At 38.8% G+C, this 18,912-nt stretch overlaps 1 protein-coding gene across 6 annotated transcripts in view; it reads left to right on the plus strand.

Annotated features, from left to right (window-relative positions):
- Positions 1-13,628, plus strand: part of cbfa2t3 (core-binding factor, runt domain, alpha subunit 2; translocated to, 3) — a 34,396-nt gene extending 20,768 nt beyond the window's left edge. Inside the window, exons 6-13 of one of the 6 annotated variants that reach the window (XM_015384672.1) lie at positions 263-546; positions 1,589-1,674; positions 2,845-2,980; positions 3,065-3,133; positions 3,618-3,686; positions 4,248-4,301; positions 7,045-7,235; positions 8,721-9,098. In XM_015384672.1, the coding sequence (XP_015240158.1) occupies positions 263-546; positions 1,589-1,674; positions 2,845-2,980; positions 3,065-3,133; positions 3,618-3,686; positions 4,248-4,301; positions 7,045-7,235; positions 8,721-9,098 (1,267 nt within the window). Of the gene's footprint in view, positions 1-262; positions 547-1,588; positions 1,675-2,844; positions 3,134-3,617; positions 3,687-4,247; positions 4,302-7,044; positions 7,236-8,720 lie in introns of all 6 variants that reach the window. The other 5 variants (XM_015384655.1, XM_015384682.1, XM_015384647.1 and 2 more) reach the window with 5 other exon arrangements.
- The last annotated feature ends 5,284 nt before the right edge of the window (positions 13,629-18,912 follow it).

Below are 18,912 nucleotides of genomic sequence, written 5' to 3' on the forward strand. Positions count from 1 at the left end.
AACAACAAGCAGCTTTGTCTGTTTGTGTGTGTGTGTGTGCTGGTGGACACCATATGGGAGTTCTCTGACTTAAAAGAAAACATGTTTGTGTTCCTCGTTTTAGCTTCTCCAACAGGAAAGTTTGTTTACTTAAACTGTTTCACACATATAACTGTTTTTGTTTCTCATATTTAAAGGGAATTCATTATGGTGTGGTATTGTTATACAATCTTTGTTGAATCAGGGTGCAACATTTAGCTTTTGTCTGCATCTACCCATTTAGGACCAAAGACAGCTCCGACAGAGATGGCTTGCACCCAGAGCACCTGGCGAAGAGGCCCTGCACCATCAGCCCCAGCCAACGTTTCAGCCCTAGCACTGGACTCCCAGCTCACCCCCCTCCCAATGGCCTTCCAACTCACCCGCCCAATGGTCTGCCCCATCCGCCCAACCCTCAAGTGGGACCCCAGCACTACCGGCTAGAAGACATGGCCCTGGCGCACCAGTACAGGGACGCCTTCAGACACAGTGAACACCGGGACTCTAGAGACAGGCACCGGCAGACAGGTAGAAGATTTTAATTGCTTTAAGGATTTGCTGGTTTCCAATTAGGGACTGAGAAGTTAAGGAATAAGAGAAAGACCAGTTGTTTGGCATGTGTGTGATCCATTTGGCAATGCATCTATATAAAGACTGCAACCATGCCTATTTGACCAACTGTGGCAACCATCTGCTTTTCTATAGGGGACAGATCTGAATTCTTTTTTAGCATCGTTTCATTTTTTTTAAACACGTGGATGAAGTAAAACCGTGAGGGGAAAAAAGAAATTTGGTTTTAGACTGTTTTTCTTGTAACATCCCATCTAGAATCAATAAAAGAAATATTTTCTGCAGTGTTTTGCCCAATGACTCTGATCTATTAACCAGTTTGGCATTAAAACACCTCAGGATTACAACACAGTTTGCACCAGCACGCATGTATGATGAAGAACGCACTGTTTTATCGTTCATTGAATCTCAACAGCTAACAGGATCTGAAACATATAGTGATGTACTTTTCAATCACTTATTTATTTTAGTAATTCAATTCAAGAAGTGACATTTATGTCATATATACTAAGTACTGTACACACAAAGTGATATATGTTATTAGTTTTATGTTCATTTTATTATTAGAGAGAATTATTCTCAAATCAAAGAGATCCTCCTGCTGAAATGTTTAATAATTTACAATAAATCTTAAGCTGTTTCTTGAGTTATAGTATCAGTGTGGTGTGTTAGTGTAAAAATTTGGCTTTGCTTTTAGATCACCTCTCTCCTCTTGTTCTTGACCATATCATATATATTCTTTGTAGGCTTTCGGTCAGTTCAGCTTATCCTTTTTTTATTCTAACGATTAATCTTCTAAATGAACAGAGTGAAGAAATAAGACATAACAAACATCAATTGAAGTGTAATGGATCAACAGATTCAGAATTGCATTATTTCAATGAAATACAGTCTCCATGTTTTAAAATCTGTTATCGCAGCTGTAGTTAAGAGTAGGGAATAGCAACTATTGAACAGCAACAGCAGATGATAGAGATGTTGCATTTGTTCCTTTTTGCAGCTGTACATGGAGCTCGCCAGGAGGAGGTGATTGATCACCGTCTTACAGACCGAGAATGGGCAGAAGAATGGAAACATCTTGATAATGTATGTATGAGTGTGCTTACTCCCAACCATCCTCTGCATTTTTATTGACACTAAACCTGCAGGGAAAGCAGAGGAGTCAGCTTAAGATGTAAGTTAGCTGTAAAACCAAGGATGATAAGCAGATGACGTCAACAGAAGAGAGAAGAGAAGGGTCAGAAGAGAGGGCTGCCCTCATCCCACCTGAGTTAGAAGTTGACGGAGGTAGTAGTCAGTGCAATGAATTAACAACTGACGGACACCTCTCCAGATTTCCCACCACCACACTCCAAAAAAAGAAAGCTGTGAACATTAGAAACCCACACACATACTCTGTTAGTTAGAAACAGAGCCCCAGGTGGAGCTGAGGACCCAGCGGAGAGCCGCTCCAGCTGGGTAGAGCAGCTGAGACAAGAGCTGCAGCCGGGGAGGGAACCGGCCAGGCCTGGACCCCTGCCAAATTAGAAACACTTTACTGAAATAAATATAGCCAATTCAGAGGGGAGGGAGGTGTTCGTGAGGCAGAGGAAAAAAAGGATTAGACTAGAGGGGGTGGGGGTTAATAAGATGGACTGAATGTCAACTATGCTAAACCTATTTAGCAGACCTTGCTGAGTCTGGAAAAAAAGGGGCACTCTACAAAAAAGTGACACAGTTTTCAGCAGAGGGGGGAAAAAACCCACAGGAAATCTGTTGAGTTGGCGGGCAACAGAGCATAGTGGGGGAAGGAATCGGCTCGTGCTTCTCATCCACAGTCCAATTGTTATAATTTTATTGTGGTGATGCTTCCAGACACGGAAATTCACCGAAAGGGACACTATCATTCAATAGAGTAGATAGAGCAAACCACACAAGCTATCCGCTTGATAGAGGGCATGTTTTTTAGAGTTGGATTAAGATGTGCTCTGCTTAACCAAGTTTAAATGTTGTTGTGGTGCTTTTTTACTTTGAAAACTTCTTAAACTCAAGTTTTCTTTGTATTTCAATCTACGTGATTATTGATTTGGTCTTAAGCTTGGTGTCACTTTACTCAAAGGGTCTATGTTCTCTTGAATTAGTGGAGACCCAGTCATTTGTTCAGATTATTTGATTTTTTTTTCTTGCGTTTTTACTGTAAGATTTGGGCAAGCACATGCTTCTAAAAGAATGGGGATTACATTTTCCAACTGACGTTTCAATTTTTTGCCTTTTCAGCTTCTCAATTGCATCATGGACATGGTAGAGAAGACACGGCGCTCCCTGACCGTGCTGCGCCGTTGCCAAGAGGCCGACCGCGAGGAAATGAATCACTGGATCCGCCGCTACAGCGACGTAGAGGAGATGAAAAAAGGTGGGAGCAACGGACAGCACTGCCTTCCTCCTCCTACTACTCTTCCTCCTCCTACTCCTCACCACAACTCCTCCTCCAACACAGCTAGCAGCAGCGAGTCACTGCCCATAGGAACTTCCTCGGCTGCTGAAAGGCAGACAGGCAGACATACAGGTAGACAAACACACTCAGGGTATGTTTGGCAAAGCAAAACACTCATAGCAAGGTAGGGCTCATTGGAGACACTGAAAACCCCTAATATGCCAATTCAGACTCAAAAACTCAGTTAGAGGATCATATTTTCCAGCAGATTTGCAAATTAGAGCTCCCACTGTGAGGCAATACAAATCCACCTGCAGCATGCCGGATTTTTAACTGATTGCACTCTCGTGTTAACAGCATCCTCATTCAGGTTTAAAGCTGGAATTGATTTTTAATCCCTGTATATGCATCCTGTACTTGACATGATCAAAAAAGAAAAACCTGAATGCTTGTTTCCAAATATTGAGGAGGGATACAAGTATATTTCCAAATGTTTCTGCACCTGATTTGTTTTTCTTCCATACACATCAGCAAAATAGAATTGGATGAATGCGTTTTCATGCAATTTCAGAGTGTTGTTTGTTTTGCTGATTGGATGCATGCGTTTGTGTTTCAGAGATCCACAGAGACTTCTTGCACCGGCCTTCCTCAGGATACTTGCCTGAAGAAATTTGGAGAAAAGCAGGTAAGATTGGACCACCCTCAGTCCTACTATCTTTGTGACTGACCCCCAACCCAAGGGCTAACAAAACACGTAGCATCCCTCTTCACTGCTTCTGACACAGAGCAGAGGCCTTATGGCCGTAGCTCCATGAGACTGTCGGCTAGGAGGCTCTCTGTGTGGTTTAGACTAAACGCTCTCCATTTGTCACCAATATGAAAGGCCACTGCAGTTAAAGCTGCAGTGAAAATGCAGACACCAGGACCTTGTTTAGTCGCAGCAGTGCCGCACGGGATGGAGCTCACCTGATTTCCTTCACTTTTAGATATGATCTCAAATACCTCTTCTGTCAGAAAAAAAAAAAAAAACTAGACTTTTTGCTCTGCTTGGCTCCTTGCTTACCATGTGATACACAGAGCCACTCCCAGGAGTTATCCGGCTCAGTCTGGGCTCCCAGTACTATTATATTGCACTCATACTCCAATACCCTGCGGACGAAAAGATGCTGCTGCTGTCGACAAAAATACTGTGCTGCATTTTCACCAGCAGGAAAAGCTCTTTTAATTGCAGTTGTTTTTCATACAGGTACTACAAGCATGCCGCTTTCCCCAGCTCTAAAGCACCTACAAAGCAAGCAGGGTGAGTAGCATATCTTACTCACAGCATCTCACCCCTTGGTCTTTGTGTGCACATGTGTCACCTTCAGCTCTGCAGTCAGGTAGTTTTTTTGTTGTTGTTGCTTTAATTAAAAAACCAGACACATATTCTTTGGTCTGGCTGGGGTTGAGATCTAAGATCTGAAGTGCGTAAAAGCAGCCAGTAATAACACGTCTTAGGGACTTGCCAAATCTCTGCGGAATTAAAACGTTAATATTGCTGCCCCCGTGTTTTCCATTAAGTGCTAATTGCCCCAGCATCTGCTATGCAGTCTTCTTGATAAGAATTAATTAAATTTGCAAACTAATCTTAGTGGTGCATGCATTAAGGCAGATAATTGAGAGGGTTGGAATAATGCATATAGTGTTTGCAAGAGGGAGAAAAGAGGGAAAGGGGTATCAAAAGAGGAAATGAAGCGTAAAGGTAGAGACGGGATGACAGAGTGAGCGAAAGCTCTGGCTAGGGTAATTTAGTGTTAACAGGATTTGGAGAATCAAGGTTTTTTATTTTAATTAAGCTCATTGAAGAAAATATTTGCCCCCTACCTTTTATAGGGCCTGGCTTGTCAGTTAATAAATAATGTTATCTTTTATTTGTCCTCGTTTGATATTGAAATTGGTTTGCTGTTCTGAGATATTTAGGTGTGAGAAAGTAAAAGAAGGCTTCTAAGGGGTGAATACTTTCATCATTTCTGAGCACAAGAGTCAAGCATGGATAACTATCCTCTACTGGCTTATTTCCTCTGCACAGTAGTTTGAAACAACTGAGTGGATAGGTGAGGGAAAGTGACAGATATTTATGAGCTCCCTCTCAGACAGAGGAAATGGGGATCGGCCGGGAGAAGAGCATCAGCCTCACCTCCTCCTTGGTTGGTCTAACCCACCTGGCAGGCTTTCTGTATGACTGTTATTTGAGTCTCTGTGTGTGTGTGCCCCTCTGTCTCCCTCGCACATCTGGGGGAGGAATAAGATTTAACATTTAATTTTTACAAATACATTGCTTTATTTGAAGGTGTGAATAAAAATAGGAATGTGGCAATCACAATAAGCACTTAACTAGTGAGGAGCAGAAATTTGGCAACCTTGTTCATGGGTAAACACACCTATGTGTACAGTTTTGTGTGGTTATATATATATATATTTTTTTTTTTTTTGCACTTCCTATCTGAACTGAACGAAAGCAGAAAGTGTCCAACTTTTTATTGTATTGTAAGCAGCTAAAAGGTGCAACACATTCCATTCTGGTTCAGGTCTGGTGCCAGTAAACATACAACATAGATGGATTATTTGATTTTTAGAAAATATTAATTATATAAGAATTGGTGGTATCTTTTAATCCCAAAACATATTTCAATTTTTTAAACAAAGCTTCTGAACCCTGTATAGACTTCCAGCAGGACAACAGTGAACACACAATCAAAGCTACAATGCAGTGGTCCAGATTAAGGTGCACTGGTGTGTTAGAATGGCCAAGTCAGACCCAAAAACAGTTGCTGAGGTCACAAAGATTCAGTCTCTAGATGTGTAAAGCTGGAGGTGACATACAAGGGAAAATCCTACAGCTGTGATTTTATTAATGTTGATTTTCTAAAGTACTTGCTTGGGGTGGATTAAGTCAAATGCTTGCTACCATTTACAGAATTTAAAGAAAATATTTAGAAAACAATTGCATGAGATGTTGCTTTGTCATACAAAATAACAAGAAAATACAAAGAACGTTGAAGTTGCATTTTAGCAAATTGTGAATAAGGTTGTGGTCATGAATACTCATTCAGAACTGGTAAAACGCTCCTGTGGAAAAAGTCCTGCCGTCTTGCATGCCAACAGCAGGGAAGTCATTTATTCTCACTCTCTTACAAACTCCTCTTAAATTGTTTCATATCTTAATTTTACTTGTCTTGCCAATAGCATTGCGTTTAGAATAATAATAAAAAAAGCTGCATTCCCAGGTAGCGTTTTAGATGTTTGATTAATTTTCTTAAGATGCTTCACATAGATGAAGATACTCCTGGCATAAATATATTTGGAAATCTGTATAATATGGAATAAAACAAATGGAAGTTGCATAAAACTTATCTGAGAATAGAGAAAAATAGCAAAGGTTTTTGCAGAGGAATAGCACCATATACTGTAAATAACAAAAATATTAAACTAAATCAAATGCTATTTACATGTGCTGCGATCTTTGTACAATTTGCAATGGAAAGTGTCAGTGGGGCAGCCAGGCCTGTTTAATGATTCCAGCTGCAGACAGGAAGAAAATGTTTTTGTGGTTGTGGATGTTGGTCCTGATGGACCACAGCCTCCTTCCATAGGAAACGTCTGAAACAGTTGGTATCAAGGGTGAGGGGGGTCAGTTGCAATCTTTCCTGTTGCATCAGGGTTCTGGAGGTGAAGAGAAGGAAGATTCACACAGGCAGGGATGAGGTCAGTGAGGGATGTGTAATTTGCAAACTTCAGGAGTTTGATGGACTGGTGACTGGAGTTATAGATTTTAGGTGTACAGGGAGGTAAGCAGAGGGGAAAGGACACAGGCTACTGGAATTAGAGACTTTTTGTTTTTCTGCTTCACCTGCAGCTTTTTGTCTGTTTTGAAGTCTGTGATCCACTAGCAGGTGGGGTCACGCTGGAAGACAGAGGTTCAAAGGTTTAAAGCTGTCAGGGTAGAGACAATGAGATTCACCCTTTAATCATTAAAATCATTTTCTTTTATCTGTGTTCCTCAGAAGAGGCGGTGAACGAGGTAAAGCGGCAAGCCATGTCGGAGCTGCAGAAGGCAGTGTCAGACGCAGAGAGGAAAGCTCACGAGATGATTTCTGCAGAGCGGTCCAAAATGGAGAGGGCGCTCGCTGAAGCGAAGAGACAAGCTTCTGAAGACGCGCTAACGGTCATCAACCAGCAGGAAGACTCCAGCGAGGTAAGCATAAATCACCTTTATCTAATAGTAAAGAAACACTGAGAATAAAGCAAACAGATGACAGCTTGATCACTAAAATATATTCTACATGTTTGCTTCTATTTTTATTCTTTGTGTTTCCTATCTTACAGTGGGTTCCTGGCCCTAAGCTTTGGAAAACATGTCCTTCTTAAACCCCCATTCTTATTATATACTCATCAGATCAATATCAAAGTTTACTTTGTTCTCAACAGATAACAATTCTCTTCTATAATAAAAAGAAAAAAAAACATTTAATGGAAGAGTTGTTGCTCAGTTGTTCCAAGCCTAAATGTAAAGCTGTTTAGCCTGAATATTATACAAAATAGATTCTTTAGCTGGTATGAGTTTACCATCTAAAATTCTGGTTACATTGAGCTTAAAATTCATTAAAGGTTGTAATTCTTTCAGGAATAAAAGCCATATGACTCAGAATGCCTGGTTCAGAACTTCAGGAAGCATTTGACCACCACCAGCTAACAGCATATCAGCTGGCAATGGATCAAAATCCCCTAGCACCATAGGAAGTGTACATTTAATCTATCTCCAGCAGTCAATGGGCGAGAGGCAGGGTGCACCCTGGCCAGGTCACCAGTCCATCGCAGGGCAACACAGAGACACACAGGACAAACAACCATTCACACACACACTCACACCTAAGGACAATTAAGAGAAGCCACTTAACCTAACAGTCATGTTTTTGGACTGTGGGAGGAAGCCAGAGTACCCAGAGAGAACCCACACATGCTCAGGGAGAACATGCAAACTCCATGAAGAAAGACCCTGGGCCGGGAATCGAACCCAGAACCCTCTTCCTGTAAGCCAGCAGTGCTACCCACTGTGGCACTTTAAAGATATTCTTATATGTGTATGAAAGAGCGTGACGTGTCTAATACAAAAGAGAAAACTCATATTAAATGTCTTACCAATGTAGTCTTACATTATACAAACATTCGTCAAGGATCATCAATCACACTAAAACTTAAAAATGTGGTCAAATATTCAAGCACAGAAATTGGAACAGTCAAAATGTATAAAACATAAAAATCTTCAAAGGTTTGCTCATCTGGTGTTATTTCTCTCAGTTAGTTCAATTCAGATCTTCACAAATGAAGACGTTTAGATTGACTAAACTGATTAAATGTTGGATTAAAGATAAAGAAGATTAATTAATAAATGGTCTGCTTGAGTGTGAAACGAATTAATGTTTTATTTTTTTTTAAAATGCGTTTTAAAATATTTAGGTAAAGCAACTTATCATTTGTCCTCCATTAATATTTTGTAGAAAATGTGATAGAAAAATGTGTCTTACTTTAAACAATTAAATCATAATAATTGGTATTTATCTTGGTGTGTCTTGGTTTGAGTTATAAGCCTGTGCGTATAACTCAAACCCCCCCCCCCACCATTGTTAAGGAGGGGCATGTTGCAGTCCCCTGATCCCGTCTTTCATCTCTGTCTCTCCAGAGCTGCTGGAACTGTGGCAGGAAAGCCAGCGAGACGTGCAGCGGCTGCAACACGGCTCGCTACTGCGGCTCCTTCTGCCAACACAAAGACTGGGAGAAGCACCACCACGTCTGTGGTCAGGGGCTGCAGGGGCTGCCAGGGGGCAGCAGCGTTCCCTTGGGCACCCCTTCCTCCACCTCCTCTGTGTCCTCCACTGCGCCCCCAACCCACTCAGAGAGCTCTCCTCCGGGACCCCTTTCCCTGGTGGGGCAGAGCAGTATTGCAGGAGTTGCTGGCAGCGGGAGCATCTCTGCCAGCCCCAAAGAGAGCAGTTCAAGCAGTGCCTCTCGCTCCACGACCCCAGCGACCCCTGCCCTACTGGATGCCACCTCTCGCTGACGTCCGGGGCTCTCTCCCTGCCTGTGCATACTGAAATGACAGTGCCCACACTCCACACAAAACCAAACTGAGGAATCTGCATTCTACATGGCTCCCTTTCCTCCACTTCTTCATAACCCTCTCCTTGCAAGCTCTGTGATAACTTCTTCAACAACCAGTAGCTTTTCACAGCGTGCATAACGTTTAACCTCCCCCACAGACACTAAGACTCCAACCAGAGGTTCAACATGGTGCAAAACGTGCATCTTGCCGTGTCTGCTACAATATAAGTTTTGTTTGTCGAGAATGAAAAAGGGTTGCCCTCAGTAATGTAGGTATGGGAAGGTTAGGGGCTTGACTAGGCAGCATTGATGAGGGATAACTAGTACTTGATAGGATTTCCCCTTTAATTTAGCACCAGGGAAGGCACAGGAACCAGCCCTGAAATGAGCACTAAAAGTGGCACCTCTGGAGTTTGAAAATGAAGAGACCAGAAGCATAACCTCATTCTGAAACCTAGGTGGAAAGGGATTAAAACTGTAATGCGATGTATTCCTCAGAAACACAACTTAGTATTTATTAAAGGTTTTTTCTGGCTTTAAGGAAAACAAAGATTATTCCAAATGTTCTGAATAAAGAATAATAGCGCTGATGATGACGATGATATAAAAATAAATTAATTTTTAACTGGTAACTACCTTGCTAGCAAGCCAAGAATATCTACACCAGACTCACCTCTCTGCACCATTACGAACCCAAATAAATTCAAAGATGAAGCAAATAACATGATCCAAACCTTTTTACTACACTGCCAAAGTAAAAAACAAAACAAAAACGTGATACATAAAAGCACTCATCTTATAACCAAACACAAAACAACATCACCTCCTGAGCAGAAAAGCCAGCCCTGAGAGGACCAGGCATCGAGGAGCTGCATCAACTAAACTGTGACCTGCTTTGATCGACAGCTGCCTCTACAGTTTGGATGAACCTACAACATTTCCTCAGTGATGGCCCAGACTAGTGAATATTGACAATGCTGTGAACTTGAAATTGATGGAAAACCTGCCACAGTGTGGCTATTTTCTGAGGACATGATGAGGGGGGGAAAAAAGGAAAAACCTCAAAGGAAGCAGAAATGGACGCAAGGCATTGGAGCTGCCAAAAACACAAGCTTGGAGACTGCATTGAAAATAATGGGAATGTATAAGGAGATGGCTCAAAAGTAGATTGTTGCTCTGTTTTTGTTTTGTTTTGTTTTGTTTTTTTAACACAAGCTTACCAGGAGGAGGTACGTTGAGGAATTGCCATCACCTTTATATTCACTCCATCCTTTTCCAAAGCATGACTAAGCAGTTCAGAAGAGCCAACAGGGCGGAATAAACTTTATCCTCCTTTCTTTCTACCTCCCCTCATCCCACAACTCCCTTCCTTGCTCGTATCCACATTAGTTGACTCGTATTTAACCCCCCAAAATACGGGGTTTGCTTTGGACAGACCTCCACAGCACTCACACAGGGAGGTTTGAACCTGCTTGTAGATATTCCTCTTCTCTTGTAATTTTTTCATAAATGTCTTCTGATTGCTGATGCCACATGTGCTGCCCTTGTGTATACTACCCCCTCCCAAAAAAAGGACTTTGTTTTGGGTTATTTACCTTTCATTTTCATCAAAGTTTAGGTTGATCAGTCAAAACAGAGGCTATGATGCTTGTTTATGAAAGGAATTGCCCCACATTGTACTTATTGTTTGAATTGTTGTATCTATATTAATGAGATGAAACCCCTCTTGTAGAATATTTTGTATTGCTCGCATTGTAAGACAGTGAGAGGACGGAGGTGCAATATGAAGAGAATTCAGCTACTGAATGGAACCTCAGCAACTGCCCATAGGGTGTCATATAATATAGATACATATAGATATATTTAAAGCAACATCAGTAACTTAATGTGAATGTACATAGTATTTAAAAAGGTCCAAAAATGTGTTTGCCAAATAACAAAAACCTTTAAAGTTCAGAACGTGACTTTTTTTTTCTCACAGTACATTTGTTTTTCACTCATACAAGCTGAATTTTCAATTCAAGTGTCATGAAGCTGTTGACGACAGATGTAGCTCCAGGCCACTTAACGTTATGTGTTTTGATCTGCCATTGGTAGATCATCCTGATATAGTCAGTTGTAAAAGGGTTAAAACATATTGGATCCATTTAAAATCTGTCAGATTAAGGAGTTCTGTCCCTTTGACCAACTTTGGTGACCGTAATGGTTCTCTGTCTTGGTCCTGATCAATCTGTGTATGTGATTTCTGATCGTTCTTTACCTCCCCTGTTATACAAGACAAGCCATTACTGTAGGGTAAAGTGATAAACCAGTGTTAAGCTCACATCAAAAGTAATTTTCTGTCTTTTAGACTCGACCATGTTTTGCATAAAGATGTGATTTAAGAATAAGCTGTAGGTGTTGAGCAGGCTTTTTGATTCCAGTAGGGAAATAAACAGACTGAATGCCTTTTATATAGATTTTTGTTAGCCCTACATCACTGGCCCTATTTACACTTTGACCAAACTTGGAAAAAATATTTTTGGACTATTTGGGATGACTTAAAATTCAAATAAGCTACAACAAAAAAAAGGTCATGCTTGTTTTTTTTGGTTTGTTTTGGTTTTATTTATGTTATTTTGTTGGGCTTAGTCTTTCCTTTGGAACATCTTTATTCTCCCCTAATGTCTAATAGTCTCTCAGATCCATCACATGCCCCCCTGTCCCTGCTGAAACGAGCTACCTCCTGTGAGCATACAGCAAACCACCAGGAGAAGCTGACCTGGTCTTTCAAAAAAAAAAAAAACACAAAAAAACATAGATTGCTTCAAAACAGACATGGGCACACAATCGCAGTTATAGGTTATCAAATGAATCCCCACTGAAAGGAGCTGTCATTACTACTGATGTGGACTAAAACATCTATTTTCACCAGACTGCAACTTTATAGTTAAAAAAACAGCTTTTGTTAAGAGTTATTAATAGACACACATTCAGTTATTCCTGCTTTTTATTAAAACAACCACAGATTCATTGATGATAATTCATTTAATGTCTGAAACCAATAAAAGCACAAACCAAAGTACTAGTTTGCCATTGTAGACTGCAACATGGCAAGTAATGACAGATGGCAACCAGTCAACCAAAGTATGTCTGAAAAATACACACTAGGACAGTGCAGGAGAGCCTGCTGGACAAACAAACAGGCTGAGTTTCAGATGTGAATTCATCCTCAAGCAATCAAAGAGCTTGTTGACTACATATTGAGTAACGCTCCTCTATAAACAACAGAAGCGTCTCCTTTGGAAAAAGCCAACTGTGTGTACTTATAGCTATAAAGCCTTCCAGAGTTTAAGTGAATGTGTGGTACTTGTGTGTCTGTCTGCGGATTGTGGTGTGCCTATCTTTTAGTAAAAAAGAAAGAAAGAACAAAACCAAACAGCAACAACAACAACAAAAAAATCTTTATGTCGTTCTGCAAACTACTTGAAAACTTCAGAGCTTTAATGAAACCCAGACAAACAATAGTGGTGCATTGATTAAAAAAAAGAAAGAAGCAGTTTGGTGCAGGTATATCTATATAAACATCCACATCATAACACAATAGGGTGACAGTTCCATTCAGGTCTTGAAGTGCTTTGTGTGATCCTCATTGTCTGCGAGTTAGACCTCAGATAAACAAAGCCAAACCCAATAGACAGCATACAAATTACCAAAATACAACCAAAAAGCTGCAACTTTTTTTTAAGTTACATTTTTTTGTATGAAAGAAACCTAGATCCTCACCCCCTCCTTACGTCATCATACTGCAAGTTAGAAAAAATGAAACCTTTTCACTGTTTTTTTTTTTTTCTGTCAAGGTATTTTAGTTGCTAGATGGATCCTAGACCTCCTATTCAAGGGTCTGCTAATTAATTCCATCAGCAACATTTTTTATATATGGGCAAAAGACATGTCCACAGATGTGAGCTGGGTTGGTGTTTGTCTCAGCCTGTAAGACAACTCAAAAAGTCTGCCTATGTGATGATGACACGACCTTCCTGTGAAACAAGTCCAGAAAGCTGAAGTGGCAAACGGTGGACGCAGCACTTGTTTTCCGATAAGCCATGGCTCCGAATGATCTCATTTTTAAACTTCACATAAACTGAAAACAAGTTTATGCTTTTGTATGTGTAGGGACGCCTTCTATACTGTATTGTGCAATACACTGATACAGAAAAAAAAAAGACATGTTTCTGTGGGAAAGGCTGGCGCTTTCAAGATCTTTCCTACTATGTTTCATTTCTCTCTTCTGACAGTCCTGTTGCCATTCTTACAGTAGATGAAGTAAACTGTGCCAGAGGAATTAAATTCTGATTTGTATTTATTTCTTGCATGCTTCTCTCCCTGTTGCTAATACCGCTTTTTAACTGTTCGCTCTGTTGGATGTGTGAAGCTGTAAAACATTCTAATTCAGGTTATTGTCTGTGTTGAACAATGTAACTGTGTAATTAAAACATGAAATGACATATCCATCACACTCCTTCCTTTTCTTTATCTTAATCAAAGATGTATTTCTAAAACAGATTCCTTGGGGGAAGAAAATTGTTCTTTGTTATTCAGCTCTATTATTAGTGGGGTAGGGTTATATAGATCAATGCACTTCCATGTCTGTAGTTTTAAGATACCAATAGATCCCAACACATTTGAGTTCAATATGAGCTTAAGTGTTTGTTCTTTTAAATATATATGAATATATAAAGAGAGAGAGACAGAAACACAGATAGATATATGTCAAATCTGAAAAGTGCCATTCTTTTAATGACTTGCTCAATATCAACTCTGCAAGAACAGAGAGATATCCTCTTTACAATAATAATTTGAGACTTTTTATCAGGCTTATTTCTATTTGTAAAATAATCGACCTTAAATGGGTAGATATTTTTCCCACTAATTTCTACCTATTTTTTCTATTTTCAGAATGACCTGCTTTAGGGCTCTGTCACTTTTATGCAGATTATTGTTTTTGCACATATATTTCCACACACCAGCAAAACATTTATGTTTTGCACAAAAATTCCACTGGATGTATTTTTTAGCGCCAAAATGGAGGTACAAAGTTATACAAAAAATGCATTTTCTGAAGACAACCCTTAAGCCTGTAAGGTAAGTAGCAGTTCTATTATAACCCAACAAAAAAAATAATATTTTAAAATATATATAATTACATTTCTACCCCTTGCACATGTTGCCCTGCATTCCATTTTGCTAGAACTCACACAGCTTGCATCATGATGCACGGTTGTAACTTGGGAAACAAATTAAGATTGTTTCTGCTTAGAAATCCTCCAGTGTGGTTGATTTAAAATAAAAAAGTAAAGAACAATCATTAGGGTTTAGGTAGCAAAAACCTTTTCACATATGTTAAGATTGGTTGGGATGGCTTTCTCCCTTACTAAATGAGGCCCTTACAATGAAAAATAAACTGTTAACTATATTGAATTATCGAAAAAGTCATATCACCGCAAAATTGTTGTGAAAATAATGATATTGAATTACTGTCCACCTTTAATTTCATGCATTCAAATACAAATAAAAGGACCATGTTCACTAGTAGAGTTTGTAGGGTATTATGTATGACACCAGGTAATCATGCTAATAAATAGTCTATGAAGAAAACTTTAGTTACATTTTATGTGTAGCTGCTTAGCCAGGTCTTTCTCAGTCAGAATCCAATTTTTAGGAGCTATTCTTATTTACTTTTAATTAGAACCTGTATCATAACATTACATCAGTGTGTCTTATATTCACACATTAGCCACAATAATTAAGTAGGGAAAAATGCTAATATTTTTTTTAAACTTAAGACAAATGTCCATCCTTTTCTCCCAAAAAATACAAAATTTACCATTAAGACTAACATTTGTCTGAATTGTTTTCATGGTTTAATTTAGCAACTAATAGTATAATTGATGGCAGTGGAACCAAGCAAAATCAGTATTTTCCCAATGGAGGTGAAAATAAAGAGGAAACGTCCAAGATCAAGTTTGAAAAATCACGAAGAATATCCCATGCCAAGAGGGACACAAAAGAAACATGAAGATTGGTGTTCAGTGGAATCATGAGAAAGTACTGCCAGCACATGGCAATGATATCCAATAATCTTTATGCCAGTGAATTACATCAGTGCAAAAACTATTTTCAGGCTCAAGAAAGACTAGACAAACACTATCAAGACAAACATTGGCTCATATTGCTCTATTTAACATCAATAAGAAAGTTTTGTCTGCTTCTTAGACATATTATGTAAATAGGTCCCTTTGATTGGCCAGACAGACGGACTTATGCCTTGAGTCAGTCAGGCTACCCTTTAATGCCAGTGTTGAAAGAAAGATGATAAAAACATTAGTGATGGGGTTATTTTTTTAATTAATGGAGTAATCTCACTTTTTTGTTTTCTCAGAATGTTAAAGCAGTTACTTTGTTTGCAATCTAACATGGTGGGTTAGTACAATTTGATAATTTAAAGCGAATTTTCGTAAGCACACCTTGAGGCGGAGAGAGGGAGCTTCCAGTGCAGAGATGGAGCAGGAGCCAAAGGCATAAATGACGCTGATTGGCTGCTGAGATGTAATATAGGTAGGTGTTCAGCATGCAATGATTGATCGCATAAACTGAAAAGAGAGATGTAGATTCAATGATGGTGTTCCTAAAATAGAAGCGTTTGGTAAAATCAAAGGCTAAAGGTTCCTGTGATTTGCTTATTATGTTCAGGAACAAGAACCTAATACACCTCAGTAGCAAACAGCTCTAATCTAATAAATTATTTTACACTGTCTCAACACTGACACACACCTGGCTGCCTTAGCTGTTACTCTTTAGTTTTTTACACTTACATGCTGGAAGAAAGTCTTCCTTGTCCTTGATCATAAAGCACTTAATTTTTGTCAAATTGCTGGGAAAGTATTGACCTAATGGTACCTCTTAGCAGCTTTTAGCCTGTTAAATTAGAGATATTTTTCCCATGGGTGTTGCTGAGAATACTACTCCAAGCATTTCTTCAAGGGTGGACTATAGCAAGTCTTTGCTATCGGAAGTCCACAAACTGCAGTTAAAAGCTTTCAGCTGATCAAAAATACTGCAGTCAGAGTTCTGATAGAAATTAGAAAGAATCTGCAGGTTTACCTGTGGTTCCTAGAATTTCTAAGTTTTTTTTAGATTGATTGATTACTTATTTTAGTGTCAAGAACCTTAACTGGTGGCCAGCCCTCATAAGCTTATTAGAGAGAGCTAAACGTAGATAAGCAAACAGATCTTTTAGTTATCAGGCTCCTCTCCTGTGGAACCAACTACCAGTGTTAGTCCGTTAGGCAGACACCCCGTCTACTTCTAAGACTGAGCTTAAAAGGTGCCGTTTTCATAAGGCTTATAGTTAGAGTGGCTCAGGTTATACTGAGCATTATCTGTAGTTATGCTGCTATATGCTTAGACTGCTGGAGGACATAGGAACCACACCTCATCATTCTGCTTCATTCCATCTCTATTCTCCCATTTTGCAGTATATATTTGTTCAACCTCTAACTTAATGCTCTCTCTGATTTTCCTTGTCATGGTAGCTTCATCTGGCCTGGCCCTGTTAGGCAGAGAGCCTGTATCCGTGCCCCACTTTTAATTTCTCAATGTGAGCCTATTAGTGGCAATTTTCAATCATATGAGCACAGAGAGAGGTGAATGACCAGTGAATAACACATAATTAATAATAATTATGTGTGTAAATGACCCACCCACTTTCTAGTTTTCATCTCTCCTAAGTACCTATTCAGTTCTGAAGACATATACCTACATAATTCAAAAACACAAAAAATTACTAACAGAAAATAAATGAAGAACAAAAAAAAACTAGCACATTCAATGGACGTTATTGCTTTGATATGATGGTTTTCTGAACGTACAAAAAAATTGAAATATAAATGCATGTTTTCATTGTTGCCGTTCTTGATCAGTTTGTTTCTCTAAATATTAGCTGTTAGATTTTGGCATAATCACAGGAAGAAAACAAGTCAACAATAACAATAAATATTGAGTATAACGTGTAAAGATGAAGATGCCCCCTTTGTATTCCTACCTGCACCCATATATATTTAAGTCTACAACCGGCCCTGGTTATAAATGATAGAGCCAGGTCTGTTTTGTTAGGTTTAGTTCTGTTTCTCTCAAAGACATAGTCTCAGCTTTTACTGTGACTTACTGCATGTGCTCTCTTTCATCCTTTCGACATGAAACTCAGAGCTTGTCTATCAAATAATTTCTTTCCTAGACAGAGCCACCTCTGGAGCTAGTTTATCATTACCTTGTCTAACATAGACACTATCTGTAGATTAGTGCTTCTATGTTTAAATGAAATGTGTTGTGAATTTGTGCTAAATAAATAGATTGTGTCCAATTGAATTTTAAAGTTTTAAAAAATCCATCCATCCATCCATCCATCCATCCATCTTCTGTGACAATTATCCCAAGCGAGGTTGCGAGGGGTGCTGGTGCCTATCTCCAGCTGTCTACGTACGAGAGGCTTTAAAACATACAGTTTTTTTGTATTTTAGTACAAACTTTAAAATCACATCTGCATAGAAATATTACAATTAAGTGTCTTAGCTCACTAGTCCCACCACAAATTGCAAAATGGTGTAGATTATTATAAATTTGACCAGATATGCAGTCCTCTTTATTCATTAATTATTTAATTTTATTAATATATCTAATATTAATTTACTAACATCTACTTTTGATAATTAAGTCCCAGCTGTATTTAAACTTCAAATAACATTTGGAATATTTTGATTAAGCAGTAACTGAGTTACTTATTTAGTTACTTTTTGGGGAAAGTAAACTGTATCCAAAATTAGCTAATTTTTATTTAGTTGACTGTTTTTAAATCCCTTGTCAAAACCCAGCTTTTCCCTTTTGCTTTTAACACCTATTAAGATAGTGGGCTTTATTTTATTTTCTATCTTTTTTACCTTTTTTTATCCTTTATTCCTTTTATCTTTCACCAAAGTTTATTGATTTGATTGCGTAAATGTTATTTTTAGTCATGTTTAAGCCGTTTTTTTTTTTTTTTTTAATCTCTGCTGTTAATGTTTTGTTTTATTTATTTGTTTATTTAATTGTTTTTTCTGTACATCACTTTGGTCAGCTGTGGTTGTTCTTAAGTGTTAAACAAACCAAACTGGATTGGATTGGATGAATTGTTCTTGACTATTCATCAGCTTATGACAAGTACTCGGGAAAAAAAAATGAAATTGGCAATTGGACTTAAACATCAACTATGATGTCAACAGCTGGAGCAGATTACTAAACTCATCTCAAAAAATATTAATATCAACAAAACACAGACAAATTCAATTTAATATTTTTCACCACATATATTATACCGCATATGCCAGTATCACTTACAAATGCCAGAGGTGTAAGACGTCTTTAGGGGATCTTCTTCATATGTTTTGGAATTTTGTACACTTGTAAACCTACTGGAATAATGCAATTCTGATAACTTCAGCAGTTTGTGGGTTTTCGTTAGATCCTTACCCCAGGATATGGATACTTGGAGATGTTATGTCCTTGAAATTAAATCCTTGGAAGAAATACTTTGTTTTGTTAGCATCATCTACAGTGAAAAAATGTATACCGGTACTTAAAAACTGCACATCTATGGAGCCTCCAAACAAGAAACATTGGACCAATAATAGATTTTATTTGTAACGCACCTTACATTTCAAAGAAATCTCAAAGTGCTACAGAGACCAAAAGAAGAAGAA

This window comes from Cyprinodon variegatus, unplaced genomic scaffold, assembly GCF_000732505.1.
Source record: "Cyprinodon variegatus isolate N-32 unplaced genomic scaffold, C_variegatus-1.0 Scaffold15, whole genome shotgun sequence".
Lineage (NCBI taxonomy): Eukaryota > Metazoa > Chordata > Actinopteri > Cyprinodontiformes > Cyprinodontidae > Cyprinodon > Cyprinodon variegatus.